Consider the following 18,562-nt stretch of genomic DNA (forward strand, 5'->3'; position numbering starts at 1 on the left):
GAACGCTGATAGGGGTGGGGAGGGAAATATATCCCTGGTGGTGGGGTCTGTTTGGAGGTGGCGGAAATGACGAAGGATGATACGATGTATCTGGAGGTTGGTGGAGTGGAAGGTGAGGACCAGTGGGGTTCTGCCCTGGTGGCGATTAGAGGGGCGGGGTTCAAGGAAGTGCAGGAAGTGGAGGAGATGCGGTGGAGAGCATCGTTGACCACGTTGGAGGGGAAATTGCGGTCTTTGAAGAAGGAGGCCATTTGGGTTGTTCGGTAGTAGAATCGGTCCTCCTGGGAGCAGATGCAGCGGAGGCGAAGGAATTGGAAATATGGGATGGCATTTTTACAGGGGGCAGGGTGGGAGGAGGTATAATCTAGGTAGCTGTGGGAGTCGGTCAGTTTGTAGTAAATGTCTGTGTTGAGTCGGTCGCCCGAGATAGAAATGGAGAGGTGTAGGAAGGGGAGGGAGGGGTCTGAGACGGTCCAGGTAAATTTGAGGTCTGGGTGGAAGGTATTAGTAAAGTAGATGAACTGTTCAACCTCCTCGTAGGAGCACGTGGTAGCGCCAATACAATCATCGATATAGTGGAGGAAAAGGTGGGGGATGGTGCCAGTGTAGCTACGGAAGATGGACTGTTCCACATATCCGACGAAGAGGCAGGCATAGCTGGGGCCCATGCGGGTGCCCATGGCTACTCCTTTGGTTTGGAGGAAGTGGGAGGATTGGAAGGAGAAGTTGTTAAGAGTGAGGACCAGTTCAGTCAGTCAAAGGACGGTGTCAGTGGAAGGGTACTGGTTGGGTTGGCGGGAGAGGAAGAAGCGGAGGGCTTGGAGGACTTCGTGATGGGGGATGGAAGTGTATAGGGACTGGATGGCCATCGTGAAGATAAGGTGTTGGGGGCCGGGGAAGCGAAATCATGGAGGAGGAGGAGGGCGTGGGTGGTGTCCTGAATGTAGATGGGGAATTCTTGAACTCCTATCTGGGTGTCTTTAATGGTCTTCAGGAATTCTTGGGCGGAGTGGATGGAGTGACGTGAGTCTTCTATTGAGTATATCAGTCTCTGGCATAGCTCCTTGGCCAATCTGTAAGTTGATGTTCCAGGTAGCGAGACTATGGGTCTGAGGGGGGCTCCTGGTTTGTGAATTTTGGGTAATCTGTAGAAGTGTGGTGTGTTGGTTCCGTCTGGTTTCATTTTTTGGAAGTTGGTCTTATTTATTACTCCAGATTTCTGAGGTTTTTTGAGAAGGACTGTGATTCGGTTCTCTCGTTGTGGGGTCAGTCTAATGTCACTTGTTAGTAAGTGTTGGTATCGGCAAGTGGTGCATTTGCTTTCTCAATGTAGTCTCTTTGATTTAAGATGACTGTCAAGCGTCCTTTATCTGCAGGTAGGATAATTATGTTTTAATTTTTTTAAGTCTTTTTAAGTCTTTCCTTTGTTGTGTATTGAGTGTGTTTCCTTCCCTTTTCCTGCTTAATGTTGATGCAACTGCCTGTCTGATGGTTTGCTGGGTTTCATCTGTGGGTTGGTTTTCTTTCAGGGTTGTTTCTAATGCTGCTAAGAAATCTTATCCGTATCCATATCCTGAAAGTTGCAATTTAATCCTCTTACTAAAACAGCTATCTCAGTGTCTGTTAAGGGTCGGTCAGATAAATATTTTATCCATGCTTCTGTGTTGTCAGCATTGTTATTTTGTATAAGTTTGTCTATTTTTTTTCTGCAGGTTTAGTTTGTTCATTTTCTGTGTTTGTCGCTGTCTAATATCTATGGCTTTGTTGTACTGTGTCTGTCCATTCATAGTCTGTTGCATTAGTGAGTAAAGATTTTTGGCACAAACTTTCCTGGTTATATTTATGGAGCCTGTTGTGGGCATCATTAATCATTTCTCTAAGCATTCCACGGCCGTTTTGCTCTGCTATTCTTTTGGCTAGTGGGGTGTTAAGGGGAGGTTTGTATTTAAGACATTTAGGTAGTACCTGTTTCCTTAGGCACTCGTGCAGGATATATAGCCGTTCGTGGGTGGCGCTCTGTTGGATGGCATTGGTTTCCCATTTTCAGGTCATTTTTAGCTTATTGCGCCCATAGGTGTTAGTGGGTTTTGAGAAAATTTGTAGGTCAGGTTGAGGTTCTGGGTGTAGGTTTGCTCTCACTAGTATCCTTACATACAGATGAGGAAGGACACTACTTCACCTGGGACAACTCATCCATCCTAGGACAAGCCAAACAGAGACATGCACGAGAATTCCTAGAAGCATTCCAACCAGAACTTTATCAACAAACACTGACTTGGATCCCATTTACCACCCCCTGAGAAAAAGAACAGGAAATAACATCACTATAGGAAATGATGTCACCACATGAAATGACATCGCCAACCCTAGGATACTCAAACATATAACTAGGAAGTAGGCTACACCAACAGTGCTTCGTTCGGAGACTCACTGAAAATATTACCTAGTATGGTGATGAAACGTCTGAAAATGAACCTTCTAGCTCAGCGAGCAAACCTATATCCAAAAGTTACACAATCTTTGAAAGATATCTCTTACAAATAGAAAATTGTACCCAAAATTAAGAATACAAGGAAGGAAGTGTTTTCTTAAAACAACCACCAGATTAAAAAGGTAATTGAAATTAAGAGATCTATATTGTAGAAAAAGTGGTACTGCCTGTTGCTTTCTATTTCATTACATAACAGATTTAAACAATTCTGTTGAACACACTGGAAATCTCAAAAAAGCCTTTTACATTGGTGCAATTTTCAAAACAGCACTATTAATATTTTATTACTTTTATGCAAATAGAAATTTTACCAACACTGATGCTTATTAGGTGAGATGTAAATGGAAATAATATTCATTTCTTCTCAAATAATTGGTGAAATTTAAATAAAGATCTTTGACCATGAATTACTCTGGAATATAAATGCCAAAATTAATTAGAAATGCATAATCCAAAATCTCAACCAAATGAAAAGTGCCAAGTTGTTTCTTTCAAAACGTAGACACATTTTTGTTTGATATTTCTGAACCTTTACTTTTATTAGCACCACTTCTATTACTAATTTTAATCAATGCCATTGTGCAAAATTAGCAGTCATAGCCGTCTTTATTTACTGAAGGTTAATTAAAATAATCTGCACTATTAAATGAAAAAGGGTCAGATTATACTAATGACAAAACACCAAATATTCACTGTGGTTTCACTTATCAATTTTTGAAATCTAAAAATAATTTTTTTGGGCTCCTCAAGGATAAACCTTCACAAATATGATGTTCATGGTGGGTTATGCAGTCATCCGATCTTCAGGCATAATAATTTAAGAGTGCAATGTTCTTAAGATAATTTGTTAATGCAGGATTAAATACAAACCCATTTCATGTCGGATCCTTACAGACACTTGCTAAAGACCTTCATCTCGTATCCGAGTCCCAAAGGTGAAGTACTTTTTCTCATTCTCCGAAGAGAATGAATAGCTGTGGGAGAATGGTGTTTAATAATGGGAGTGGCTCCACTCAAGACTGAACAGTCATTATGATTAGCTAGTCTTTCCTGCCCTTTCTGCATGTGACCCATTCACCACGTAAATCCCCAAGAACTTAAAAAATTATTTTCAACTCACCTCGCAGTGACACAGCTCAAAACATTTGATAAGTTAACTGCTTGCCGTAAGATTTCCGGAACGTGATAATGTTTGCAGGATCGCAAGATCACGAGTAGTTAATAAAATTGTAAAATGTGACAGCACTTAAAAATCACACGATTACTACTAGCTAGTAAGAATTCTCAAAATAGAGAAACACCATTTATTATAAAATATTTAAGGATACAGTCATGATCATTTTAAAATAAAGATCTTACATTTTACAGATGAGGAAAAAGTAACTAGTGTTAGCTAATCACAAAGCCTGGTTCATTGTGGCAGTATAAAACAACCGAAAGAACCCCACATTCAAAATCTGTCAAGAGTTTAATATTGAATAATGTCCTAATAAATAAATGCACATTAACTACTAGGGTGAGCGGGAAAATCTGCAAATGCAACTGGAAACTAATACAAAATACAGTCCAGAGCTATATGTGAAAAGAGAAAAGATAAAAAGGATGACAGTTTCAACATTTACTCACCTGAAGTGAAACTGGTACAAATATTTGTTTGCAATATTTAATAGCTTGGACCTTCTTTATAACAATTTTTAAAAAAATGCAATTCTTCCCTAGAGCTGAAATAACTGCAATTATACATAACATAGGAGACAGGTTCACATGCTCAAAAATGAATAAGGGTATGAGTGCTTTAATTCACAGTTGAATGCATGAAATTTAGAAATTTATCGAAATTTATCAAATGTTGGGGAGAAAAATCCGTCACTAACAAGATCTTGGAAGATTTTTGCTAATTTATTGTATGATGCAACAGTCTAGTGGAATGTAACTGAAACATTTTATTGATTGCAAATGCACTTAATCCAAATATATTTTGAGATTAAATTATCCTGATAGTGCTATGTTTTTAATTGATTTTGAAACACATTAGATGTTGCATAATAACTTTTAAAACAAATAAAAATAGCAAAGTCTACCATGTTTGGGTATAAATAGATTATTAGGCATCTGTACTGTTTTCACTTCAAAATGAAACTGAAGAAAAAAATTAATTACAGAATGAAGGTAAGAAATGCGACTGGGTGTAGATAATACTGTGTAAATATGATTTCGTAAAATCACACAACACATTTGACTAGACTATGAGGACTTCTTGTGAAGTAACAGTTTTCAAAATGTGTAAGTTCAAAAAAGTGCAATAAGACATTAAACAATTTCAATTTTGTACTGATGTTCAATAACATTTACTCTTATTGTGGAACAACTTGCAATAGAAATACAAATTTGTTATACAAAAATATAGTATTTACAAATGCTTTTGCAATACTTTTGAGAAATATGGAACAATGTTTCAATGTCATCAAGACATACTTAACAACATTAATTGTAATCACTGTAAATTGTCATTTTAATAAGCAGTTCTAAATCCATCTTTGTACACCTTTAACAAAATAGGATTACATTTATGGGGCATTTAAAGTAATATACAGTATTTGAGATTGCAAGTAAATAACTAATTAATGGAGTAGACTACTGAGCTATACCAGTTATTGCTTAATGATTCTTAAATGTTAGCAAATACAAACCTTATCTTTACATGGTAACTAACAAAAGTAATCAATGTTGTAATTGCTTCCACTTTTGCATGATTTAAGAATTTTTAACAGTCAACTAAAATAGTTTTAACTGAGTATTTTACACAATATTCTGTGATATTAGCTCAGCATTAAGTTATCATTGTTCATGTAAAACTGACTGCAGTTATTTCCATACTGAATTATAAAAGTCAATGAAGTGTATACTTCACCGAAAGTGCAAACAAATGTTCTTTGATGAATGTAAATTATGTCAATTAAATTCTCAAGGAAAAAAGGTTACAGCGAAGTCTTATTAAGTAATGTAGTGATGGACACAACAGATGACATTTTTTGGAGCATTCCTATGGATGATAAATACATTTATTTCATATGCCTTTTACATCTGAGAGGGTTTTCTATGTACCAACTTAGTTTCAATGTAAATCTTTAAATGTAGACAATTTACATAATAGTTAACTCATACAAAATGTTAAATTCAGCATACCTGAACCTTGAGAAGAAACTGACAAGCGATGCAGAAATAAATAAATCCACTGCTGTATTTTAAATAGGCTTATGGACTGTTTACAAAATAGTACAATGTTACTTTGAAAGAAAAATAACTCATCCTTAGAAATGTAAAACGTTTTTGAAAGAAAATGCCTGAATCAATATTTCATGAACAATGCATAAAGTTAGGGACATATGGTGTCTGCAAAGTTGTTTGTCTTCCTCTTCAGAAAGGAATATCCAGACATCCGTATTGTTTTCCGTCCTGTTGTCACATTTGAGATGGCTTTGAAGCACTACTGTTGTGTACCCTAGAAGAAACCTTTCCATTAGCAATGAATTTTATTTTTCATGAATTAAAATGTTCAACTAATTAATTTTCATAAATAATAAAAAATGCAGGACATTCTGAATATTCATGCTTATATTTTGATTATGCAAATTCATTTTAACAAATATTTGAACTAATTTTGCAACAATTGGTATTATTGTCCTCTTTATACTAAAAAGTAGTGAGATTAAATAAAAAAGCCTGCTTTATTTCAATTGCATCATGTTAAATATCCAATAAATGTGACAATTGATTACAGAAAAAGCAAACATTGCAAACAAACTTTGACAAAAATTTGAAAATTTTTCTTTTAGTATGTACTGCTAAAACTAAATGTGCTGACCATGCAAATTAAATCATCAAAGTGAACTAATTCCGACAGAAAAGCCAAAATAAATCAGAGTTCATGTTTACCTATCTGTGGAGACAATATGTTGTACAATGATACATGTATTGCGCTTTGCCTAGTATGTTTCTTATTAATTCTATTATTTTTAACTGGCTGAAAGTCACTATTGAGATAAATAATATTGCAAAAATGACTTTCAATTATGTGTATTATTCTATTTAAATTATTATTTAATGTTGAATTTGGGACAGGACTTACACAGTTGTGTAAGCATTGTAGAAGAGAGAGACCTAGAGGTTCAAGGTACATAATTCTTTGAAAGTTGCGTCACAGGTATTCAGAGTGGTAAAGAAGGCAGTTGGCATGCTTGCCTTCTTGATTAGAGTTTAGGAGTTGGGATGTTGGCGAGGCCACTTTTGGTGTACTGTGTATAGTTTTAGTTGCCCTGTTATAGGAAGGATATTATTAAATCAGAGAGGTGCAGAAAAGATTTACAAGGATGTTACTGGGACTGCAGGTCTTGAGTTACAAGGAGAGACTGGATAAGCTGGAACCCTTTAACTGGACCATAGGAGATTGAGGAATGACTTTATGGAGGTTTATCAAATCATGAGGGGTATAGGTAAGGTGAATAGCATAGGTCTTTTCCTTAGGGTTGGGGAGTTCAAAACTAGAGAGAATAATTTTAAGGTGAGAGGAGAAAGATTTAAAAGGGACCTGAGGGGCAACATTTTCACACAGAGGGTGGTTCATATGTGGAATGAACTACTAGAGGAAGTGGTAGATGCAGGTACAGCTAAAACATTTAAAAGAACTTTGGATAGGTACATGAATAGGAGAAGTTTGGAATGATATGGGCCAAATTCAGACAAATGGAACTAGTTTAGCTTAGGATACTTGGTTGGCATGGACAAGTTGGACCAGAGAGTCTGTTTCTGTGCTGTATAACTCTAAAAAAAATTCTAAGTATATTTTTCTACACTCCTCAAATGGCATACTTAAAGCAAAAAGCTTGAATGCAAGCTCCAAGAGAAACCATTTTACTTTTAAAAATACTGATAAATAATTTTTACTGGATGTTATACTCAGAACAGTAAAAAAAAGGCTTTTGGATTTGGAGTATGAATTTCTGTACCCTTCCATAATGGTGCTACTAACTTTGAAAATAAAGCATACTTCTTATATTTGAAGGAAACATTATTCAAATAAAAATGTTCAACATTTCTTGCCAATTAAGAATTAATTGCTTCTTAGACATTTATTGTTGTCTTTTGTAAATATTTTTCTAAGACGCAATGCATGGGAATAAATTTACATTTCGAATGCATTTACATTTAACTTTTCAATAGGTATCTAATTATGGTTTGACAGAACAAACCTTCAGCCGGTTAAAACTGCTGTGATGGACTGGCCAATGTCCATTTACAGAATAGAAATTGGACACTGGAAAAATTAAGTTATATCCTGCAAAGTGTATAATTATAAAGTAATTCAAATATAAAATTCAAATAAAAATTAACCACATACCTGCCATCTTGATCTTGGATTTGCATTAAAGTTCGCATGTTACGTGAACTGTCCCTCTGCTGCTGCATATAGGCAGGTTGATAGGTTGCACCACTTCTTATCTGCCGACAAATAATGTCTGATTGGAAGGTACGAGTATTCGGCAGGTTTGCTCCCAAATGCTTGGGCCTCTTATCTGCAACATTGTTTACATATTTGTAAAAAAGTTGACATCTGTTTTAATGTGAATTACTTCCAGTCAGTTATCTAAAGTTTGCAGTAATAGTTGTCTGTTCCAATATTTTATAGTCATAGAGTCTTGATCTACATTTGTACCATTACAGTTGCCATTCTGATAGTTATTGCCATTTTCTTTGTCAATGATTCCACAGTGTACAGTTTCAGAGATCCAGAGATTCAGAGTTCCAAGGTGTAAATCTCACCAATGATCTATCCTGGTCCAGCACATCAACACTACAGTCAAGAAAACACACCAATACCTCTACTTCCTCAGAAGGCTAAGGAAATTTGGCATGTCCACAATGACTCTTTCCAATTTTTATAGATGCACTGTGAAAAGCATCCTATCTGGATGCATCATGACTTGGTATGGCAACTGCTCTGCCCAAGACCGCAAGAAATGAGAGTTGTGAATGCAACCCAGTCCATCACAAAAAAGAGCATTCCTTCCATTGACTCTGTCTATAGTTCCTGCTGCCTTGGGAATGCAACCAACATAATCAATGACCCTCCTACTCCGGTCATACTCTTTTCCATTGGGCAGAAGACACAAAAGTTTAAAAACACATATGAAAAGATTTAAGAACAGCTTCTTCCCTGCTGTTATTAGACTTGTGAATTGACCTCTCATATATTAGAGTTGATTTTTCTCTACCCCTTCTCTGCAGCTGTAACACTATATTCTGCATTCTGTTCTATTATCCTAATATATTTCTATAAGGTATGATTTGTCTGGATAGCATGCAAAACAATACCTTTCACTGTATCCCTGTATATGTGACAATAATAAATCAAATCAAAGCAAAGCAAATTGAATGCTATTTTCTGCAGTTTGTTACTGAAAAATTGAGTGAAGCATCTTTCTTGTCCAGCAAATGTGATTGGAAATTTCCCAGTTTTCTATCTCAACATCAAGTCCCCACATTTCCCAAATAAGATCAAATTGTCTGCCAAGTCCTAGGCACTTTACATATACATATGTAGATTGAAATTTAGGATATAAATAAATGGGCCCTGTTGCTTAGGGATGCCTTACTATATTGAAGACACTGTATGTATTTGCCCATTTAAGCATATAATGTACTTGGGTTAAATTAATAGAAGAATGCAGAATATGAAGTTGTTGACAGAAATCAGTAGACAGTGGGTGTACTTTTCCCAGCCCTGTATGACTTGAACAATGGCAAGACAGTTAGGAAAATATGATGAATTTAGAAAATTTAAAACAAGAGAAAGAAATCTGATTTTTGGCTTAAGGTTGTAATAGCTGAAGGAGAATCTCGCCAGTGAATGGGGGAGGGCCTATTTCCATGTATTAATATTTATTATTACTTAATCTGACCTAATTAATATGCAACTTGCAATTTTCTCAAGCAGAGAATGAGATGGCGTCCATTCCCAACATGAAAGCCATTTTGGTTACATAGTAGCTCACCAGTGTCTTCTCCAGCATTCCCTAACTCTAAGGCATGCTGTATGGGCAGTGACTAGCAGCACCTCAATTTACAGAGGTTGACATTGGAAAAGCACTAGCCTTGCGTCACCATTAAACATCTCAGACTTGTATGTAATAGCTTACCACCTCAATATTGCACATTGGATCATACTGACAACATACATTACAGTCCTCCCAGGTACAGGCACCAATCTAATACATTGGAACAGGATGCCTCTTGGGTTATTTTCTTAGTGTTCACTCAATTTGTGCTTACTTGAATGCCCTCTGCATCTCTGCCTTGCATTTTTGCACATTGCACCACCACCCTCTTTGCCCTACTGTTGGCCAAATTTTCCTAGATTGCAAGAAGGGATTCAGTAATATGAATGCGGCTGGCACAGCTGTTAGTGGTGCATCAGATGGAAGTAAGGTAGTGAGATATCCTGAGTGACTGAGTAGGTGGTGTAGGGGCATGCTCAGTTTGTAATCTGTGGCTTTGAGGTGACTGATTACAGATAGTCAATATGGCTTTGTGCATGGAAAATCATGTCTCACAAACTTGATTGAGTTTTTTGAGGAAGTAACAAAGAGGATTGATGAGGGCAGAGTGGTAGATGTGATCTATATGGATTTCAGTAAGGCATTCGACAAGGTTCCTGGGAGACTGGTTAATAAGGTTAGATCTCATGGCATACAGGGAGAATTAGCCATTTGGATACAGAACTGGCTCAAAGGTAGAAAACAAAGGGTGGTAGTGGAGGGTTGTTTTTCAGACTGGAGGCCTGTGACCAGTGGAGTGCCACGAGGATCAGTGCTGGGTCCTCCAGTTTTTGTCATTTATATAAATAATTTGGATGCGAGCATAAGAGGTGTAATTAGTAAGTTTGCGGATGACACCAAAATTGGAGATGTCGTGGACAGCAAAGAAGGTTACCTCAGATTACAATTAGATCTTGATCAGATGGGCCAATGGGCCAAGGAGTGGCAGATGGAGGTTAATTCAGATAAATGCGAGGTGCTGCATTTTGGGAAAGCAAATCTTAGCAGGACTTATACACTTAATGGTAAGGTCCTAGGGAGTGTTGCTAAATGAAGAGACCTTGGAGTGCAGTTCATAGCTCCTTGAAAGTGGAGTCACAGGTAGATAGGATAGTGAAGGTTTTGGTATGCTTTCTCTTATTGGTCAGAGTATTGAGTACAGGAATTGGAATATCATGTTGCGGCTGTACCGGACATTGGTTAGGCCACTGTTGGAATATTATGTGCAATTCTGGTCTCCTTCCTATCGGAAAGATGTTGTGAAACTTGAAAGTGTTCAGAAAAGATTTATAAGAATGTTGCCAGGGTTGGAGGATTTGAGCTATAGGGAGAGGCTTGACAGGCTGGAGCTATTTCCCTGGTGCATCAGAGTTTGAGGGGTGACCTTATAGAGGTTTACAAAATCATGAGAGGCATGGATAGGATAAATAGACAAAGTATTTTCCCTGGGGTTGAGGAGTCCAGAACTCGAGGGTATGGGTTTAGGGTGAGAGGGCAAAGATATAAAAAAGACCTACGGGGCAACTTCTTCACACAGCGGGTGGTATGTGTATGGAATGAGCTGCCAGAGGAGGTGGTAGAGCCTGGTACAATTGCAACATTTAAGAGGCATTTGGATGGGTATATGAATTGGAAGGGTTTGAAGGGATATGGGCCGGACCAAAAGGGTCTGTTTCCATGCAGTACATCTCTATGGCTCTATGACTCTATGGGTGACAGTGAGTGAGGTAAGATGATAGCCAACAGAGGAAAATTGGCACCCTGGTTTGTTGACAGGGACTTCAAGGCCCTGGTGAATGGGGTCATGGGCAGCAGGGTTGTCCTTTTTCTGCAGGACCAGCAGAGGCTACCATGGCACCAAGCACTGCCAGCCTCATTTGAGATAGCCATTCAAATCAGTGTAGTGTCCATGTGCAGATGAGCCCAGCAACACAAGAAGATTAATGACGTCTGCATTCCGCAAATATAAGTACCACTATGTTTTCTCTGCTATCTCACATTCACTAATGCATAACTCTACAGCTGTACACAATTGCCACCAAGCCATATTGTCTACCACTCCCACTATTGCATGCAGCATCTTACCTCACATGGAATACAGAACCAACAAATCAGTCACATACTAACTTTCTGGCTATAGTCCATGCCTTTTGATCACTGGTGAGAATGGACTGTGTAAATTGATGAAGATAACCATGAGTACAAGAACTATTAATACTGGGGCCCAGCACCGCAAAATCTATTACAAGTACCTCTGGGGGACTCTTGGCGACCAGAAACCCATGCTGGGGTAAGGTCACTTACTTGCTTTGGTCAAAGTATGTCTCTCACAACTGCGACAGCAATCATCAATATCAGCAACCATCCTGGGCCAGTAACATTATTCCCTGATTAAGGCAGTCATCTTTTGTGGTGGCCTGTTCGACTATGAACTGCTACTAACATAGTACTTGAGACTGTCGGGGACAACAGTTGCTTCATCTCTGTCTCCTGTCATGAACCAACTGATGGAACACTTCATCCTCCTCCAGCATTGCAAGCCTTAATGTTGACCAGTTGGAGATGTTTGGTTTAAGCCCTCAAAAACATTGAGTGAATGCACAGATAAAAGAACAGCCCGATTTCCTGCTACGTCAACATTTCTAGGCACAATATAAGTTGATACACTTTGAGCATGCACAGCAAAGTCAAAGACTCATGTGCCCTGTCTGCCAACCTCTAATGTGCTGCTCAACGTAGTGACCTTACATGCTGCCCAAGGATGCTCGATATGTATAAAGTCATTCAACCCCAAATTAATTAATTCTCAACTTCCTTTCTTCCAATGAAATATCAATCAGATCATGAACTATCTGAAACTCCAGCAAATTAAAATTAGTTGATTGGATGCAAATAGGCTGAACTCAATATAGCCATGATGTTTTGAGCATCCTTCTCATTTCCTACCCATTGATCTGGTTCATTCATTCAAGCTATGAAAATCTATTCTTAACAAATAACATCAAATTCCACCATTGACCCTACCCAAGAGAAAGTGACAGAGCTATTGTGTAGAAGGTTAAAAAGCAACAAACATAGGGGAAAGATAAGACAACTTGAAACATAGAAACACAGAACAGAATGGTGTGGATGAGGGATACTCTTCATTTTATCCTTTCCTTGTATTTGTGTATTCTGTGCTATCATGGAACCATAAAATCATTTAATGGTCGCAGCATAAAATAAAACATTCAGAATGTTGTTTACATGGATTTTCCGTAACAGCTATTCAGCTCACCACACTCCCCTAATTTTTGCCCAGAGTCCTCCAATACCTTCCTTTTCTTTTCGGGTAATTATCTAATTCCCTTATGAAAGCAACAACTGAACCTTCCTCCACCACACTCTCAGGCAATGCATTCCAGTTCCTAACCATTCACTGCATAAAAATGTTTCTCCTTGCCTCGTATTGTATTTTTTTTGTCATCTACATGGATTCTAGACCTTTCCATCAGTAGGAGCATCTTGCGTATCTATTTTGTCCAAACCTTGTAGGTTTTTCAAAATCTCTATCAAATCTCTTCTCAACCTTGCCTAAAGAGAATGATCCCAGCTTCCTTAATCTACATACATAACTAAAGTCTCTCATCGCCATAGCCATTTTTATAACATTTCTTGTGCACTGAAATATCCTCTTCTTCAAGTGTAGTAGCCAGAATTGGGCACAACATTGCAAGTGAAGCCAAATTAGTTTTCTCAACCAGTTTCTCAACTTGCCCTGCCAAATTGAATCAAGCCAATTGGAACCTTGAGAGAAAAAAAATGAGGGAAATTTCATGCATAACGGGTGTTGGAAAAGTCGAATGCAGTTGAAGCAGAAACTCAAACTTCACGTGTTTTATGTGTTCTGGACTGGACAGTTTTCAGTAAATATGGAAGTTGGTTGGCTGATGAATTGCTGTATATGATAACTTTGTAGAGTTCTGACAGAGGCAGCTCCTGACCTAATAGCAAATCCAGAATATTTCATCACCTGAAATTGAGGTTAGATAGTTTGGAACTAAAACAATTGTCCATCTGTTAGGTTCAAGTTAATATATATATTGTCTCTGAGTGGTTATCTGCATTCAAAATCCTCAGTAGCTTCTAGCCTCTATACACAACTAATCGAATTACATACAGTTAACTCCACAATCCAAGGTCTCCCCATACTACTGGTTCTATAGGTAACATGGAAGACAGAGTTGGATTGAATTGCAACAACTTGTAGCCTATAGTGTTGAGATCCACTTAAAGCTGTGTGTTTAATCATCATCCCTAGAGACTGGGATACCCATGCCAGCAAGATGAACAGCACCTCCTGAAGCACAGGGTATCATTATTTTCATCTTACCTGTGGTAATTTTCAAATGCTGTATCAGTTGGATTCATATATGTTTCATCTCTAGTTGTGATTAAGATCATATTGTATTAATTGGGAAAAGATTAGGCATGTATATAAGGAGCAATAGGGGTCTTGTGGTACAGTGGTATTGTCACAACGTCTGGACTGAATCACTGAGTTCAAGTCCAACTTGCATGAAGGTAGGTCATAACATGTTCAAACAGGTTGAAAATTATTTATAAGAAGCTGTTTCCAACTGGGTATGGCTAGGCTGTAGAACAAAAACATAGTTGCAACTTACATTGTCCTGGGCGTGGTGACTAAACGTATAGTGGAAGACACTGACTTGCTGCCTGTTTGACTGCTGTTCGTTCACTAGACTTAACAGCCTGTACAGGCCAGTTCCATGTTTAGTCAGTTTTATGAACTTAGTTCAGCCATGAGGTTGAGTGCAGTAGCAAATCAAAAGTTTGTGCATAGCCAATTGCTTCCTTATTGTTCTAAAAGCTATTTCAGGAGGCTAACAAAGAACCAATGTTTCAATATGAACTTCCATATATATTAAACATTGAAAAAAACCTACATATTTCTTAACAGAATTTAAGTCAAAACTGAATAGGCACTCAATAAAACAAAGGTATTATTAGGAAGGGTGATTAAAATTTGGTTAGAATTCCTTTTTTTTTTCCAAAGGGAGGGATTTAATGGAGGAGAAGAATTAGAGATCTTAAATGGTTTTTTCCATTGAATAATTAATGATTCTTAAATACCGTCCAATTAACAGTAATAAAACAAAATAACCCTGTTAATTCCGTATCAATATTGGTCATTTTGGTATGATAGGACAGAACAAGTAAACAAGTTAATTTATTGGAAGCTGTACAGAATACAATATATGCAGGTTGTTGGCAAAGACAAAACAAGAAAAACACACATTACAATTTCTTACTTCTGACTGGCTCCTGTGGTACTGAGTCCCCAAAGCCATGTGGGAGATTGAAGTCTGGTCCTGAAAAAGGCTGCAACCCTTTAGGAAGACTATTGGTTGTCCTCAATGTATTGGGCCTTGTTAGTAATGGCATTATTGCAGCTAGCCCTGTTTCCATTGAACTTGAAGGCATTGTCTATGGTCAAAAAAATCAATATTGGTTAAATATTGAAATCTGTAGTTGCAGTGCTATTAAGGAACTGAAAATAAAACGAATATCAATGACATCAAATGTTTCTGAATGGATGTGAAAGGTGGTTTAGCCCCCTCAACTACAACCTGGCTCATGTGCAGAAAACCTGCCTGTATAAGATAGTTGGTGAGTGTACTTAATGTTCTGTTTTAGAATTGTCTATCAGCAGAGAGCTTTTGTGGTGCAGTACTACTGTCCTTGTCTCTGAGCCAGGAGGCCTGGGTTCAAATCTCACCTGCTTCAGATGTATGTAATACTATCTCTGAATAGGCCGATTAGAAGATCTCAGGCAGGAAAGATACTCAAATAATGGATGAACAATCTATGCCTTTTGATGGAGACATGCACCCACAGACCTCTCAATAAAAGCGGTCTAGGAAGATGTTTTTGTGTTGGGAGTTAGAGTTAAATTAGTTTAAAAGGATTCTGAATATTTATCAAATCAATTTGTTCTTTTAGCTCAAAAAGGAATTTTAAATGAGGGATACAGTGATTTCAACTTATGTGTGTGTTTGATGAGAGAGACTGTCAACTGCAATCTTGATTGTATGTGGTCCAGATTACTGGGAGAATATAAACAAAGTAAATGATCATTAGACCTACAGTTTAAGAAGGAAAATGCTAATCATTCAGCTCATCAAATGGATTTCATTAGGGAACAGAAACTGCAGGATGTCCCCAGTTAGTGAAAAATATCTATATGGTTTAAATGAAGAACCAGCTAATTGGCTTTGAAGTATTGAGAAAAAAACTAGACTAGTTGGACCGAAGAGTCTGTTTCCATGCTGAACGAATATGATAAAAATAACTCATTTAACCACAGTCAAGCCCCGAATATTACGATCAGTCCCAATCCCAACTTGTGGCAGTTTAAACAGTTTAGAAGACAGTCAGGATCTAAAGCAGGCTTTCTGACTCACTAAGTAAATCAAAAACCCTTCAAAGTCTCTAACCTTGGCTTTAAAGGTGGGGCCATTTTTGGAAGATTGTGGATGCTGGGATAATTGCCCATAGAAGTTTCAACTTCCAAGGCAATTCCTGCGGATGTCTGCCTTGGGATGTCCGTATGGTCCCAATAAGCAATTCCAGTCTTCACTTCTGCCACAACTATCTTCCTATCAGGAGGTCTGGGTCAAAGGATCTTGTCTTGGAGAATAGCCAGAACTGAGGAGAATTAAATTCCAGAGAGCAGGAACATACTTAGAGTCATAGAGATGTACAGCACAGAAACAGGCCCTTCGGTCCAATTCGTCCGTGCCAACCAGATATCCTAAACTAATCTAGTCCCATTTGCCAGCATTTGACCCAGATTCCTCTAAATCTTTCCTATATTGTTCTGATACAAGTAAATAACTCTTAAGATATCTTAAAGTATAAGAGAATTCTTTGGGGAGTGGAGCGAGGATAATAAATGCAACTGAATACATAACTATATAGCCATGAACAATATTGTTAATTAATAATCCTAAGTTTTTTTTAATGTCCAAATCTTTTAATTGCTTGATAGTACAGAATGTACACACTGCTAAAAAGAGACACAAAGTTAAAGCATTTTGTCGACACTTATCATGACTGAAACATGAAGATCCTCTTTAGATCCTCTTTAGAAAGCAAATAATTTATGCATTTTCGTTTGGGAGATATGCCAAGCCTTCTATCATGGTTTGTGGGACTACCCTGTGTTAAATGGGAAAGACTTCAAACAGATTTGGCAATTCAAAATTATACATCCACAAGTTGCACAGCAGAAATATATTCCAACACATTCTGTAACTTCATGGCCAGGCATTTCCCACACTATTATCATCAACAAGCTGACAGAATAATCCTGGTTCAATGAAGAATGTAGGAGGGCATGTCAGGAGTAGCACCGTGTCTACCTAAAAATGAAGTGTCAACCTGGTGAAGATACAACACAGGGAGAAAGTGAGGACTGCAGATGCTGGAGATCAGAGCTGAAAAATGTGTTGCTGGAAAAGTGCAGCAGGTCAGGTAGCATCCAAGGAGCAGGAGACTCGACGTTTCGGGCATAAGCCCTCCTTCAGGAAAGGGCTCCTGAAGAAGGGCTTATGCCCGAAACGTCGATTGTCCTGCTCCTTGGATGAAGATACAACATATGACTACTTGCTTGTAAAACAGTGGAAGCAGCATACAAAACTCAACAATTTTATAACCAATGGATCAGATCGAAGATCTGCAGTTCTGCCATATCCAGTCATGAATGGTGGTGCATAACTAAACAACTAAGGATGTGGAGGGTCCAGAAACATTCCCATCCTTGATGATAGGGAAAAGCCCAGTACATCAGTGCAAAAGACAAGGCTGAAGTATTTACATTCATCTTCAGCCAGAAATGCTAAGTGAATGATTCTCCTCCTGAGGTCCCCAGCATCACAGTCTTCAACTAATTTGATTCAATACATGTGATATCAAGAAACAGCTGAAGATACTTGACACTGCAAAAGCTATGGGCTCTGATAATATTTTGGAAATAGTATTGAAGATTTGTACTCCACAATCAGCCCCATACCCAAACCAAGCTGTTCTATGCAACCGCACACTGGCATCTGGCAGACAGTGTGAAAAATTGCCCAGTTATGTTTTATACATAAAAATTAGGGCAAATCCAACCCAACAATTACTGCCCCATCAGTCTTATCTCGATCATCAACAGTGTTACCTAGATGCTTAGCTGTGTACGCCATGGCTACTCAGCTCCTGGCTTCATTACAACCTGATTCAAAGATGGACAAAACATGTGAACTCCAACAGTGAGGTAAGAGTGACACCAAGTCAGCATTTCACTGAAATGGCATCAAGAAGCCCTAGCAAAAATAGGGTCATTGATAATTAGGGAAAATCCTTTACATTATTTGGAGACGTACTTAGCATGAAGAGAAGATGGTTCTGGTTGTTGGTGATCAAACACCTCATCCCCAGGGCATTTGTGGAATTCTCAGATAGTGTCCTAGGCTGATCCATCTTGAGCTGCTTTGTCAATGACATTCCCTCCATCATAAGGGCAGAGTAGAGATGTTCACAATAATTGCACAATGTTTGGCACCATTTGTGACACCTCAGATACTGAAGCAGTTTACGTCCATATGAAGCCAGATCTGGAAAACATCCAGGCTTGGACTGATAAGCAGGCACTCAAGTTCTGGACAATGATAATCTCCAACAAAACAGAATCTAACCATTACCACTTAACGTTCAATGACATTGCTATCTCTGAAAACCCCATTATCAAAATCCTATAGGTTGGCATTGAATAGAAACTGAACTATATAAATACTGTGGCTACAAAAACAAGTCAGTGGTTAAAAATTCTAGGAGTTACTCACCACCTATCTCATCAAAAGCTGTCCAACATCAATAACACATGTCAGTTGAGTGATGGAAAGCTCCCAATTTGACTGAATGGGCGGAGGTC

At 38.1% G+C, this 18,562-nt stretch overlaps 1 protein-coding gene and 1 long non-coding RNA gene across 2 annotated transcripts in view; one reads left to right on the forward strand and one right to left on the reverse strand.

Moving 5' to 3' along the window:
- Positions 1 to 8,404, forward strand: part of LOC122553476 — a 14,959-nt gene extending 6,555 nt beyond the window's left edge. The window contains exon 3 of the long non-coding RNA XR_006312733.1: positions 8,261 to 8,404. This is a non-coding gene — a long non-coding RNA (uncharacterized LOC122553476). The remainder of the gene's footprint in view (positions 1 to 8,260) is intronic.
- The window catches only part of lrrc9 (leucine rich repeat containing 9), a 235,868-nt gene continuing 221,101 nt past the window's right edge, over positions 3,796 to 18,562 (reverse strand). Inside the window, exons 32-34 of the mRNA XM_043697264.1 lie at positions 14,898 to 15,072; positions 7,890 to 8,064; positions 3,796 to 5,993 (exon numbers count right to left, since the gene is read on the reverse strand). Of these exons, the coding sequence (XP_043553199.1) occupies positions 5,954 to 5,993; positions 7,890 to 8,064; positions 14,898 to 15,072 (390 nt within the window). The 3' untranslated portion in view covers positions 3,796 to 5,953. The remainder of the gene's footprint in view (positions 5,994 to 7,889; positions 8,065 to 14,897; positions 15,073 to 18,562) is intronic.

Source organism: Chiloscyllium plagiosum, chromosome 10 (genome assembly GCF_004010195.1).
Source record: "Chiloscyllium plagiosum isolate BGI_BamShark_2017 chromosome 10, ASM401019v2, whole genome shotgun sequence".
NCBI classification, from domain to species: Eukaryota; Metazoa; Chordata; class Chondrichthyes; order Orectolobiformes; family Hemiscylliidae; genus Chiloscyllium; species Chiloscyllium plagiosum.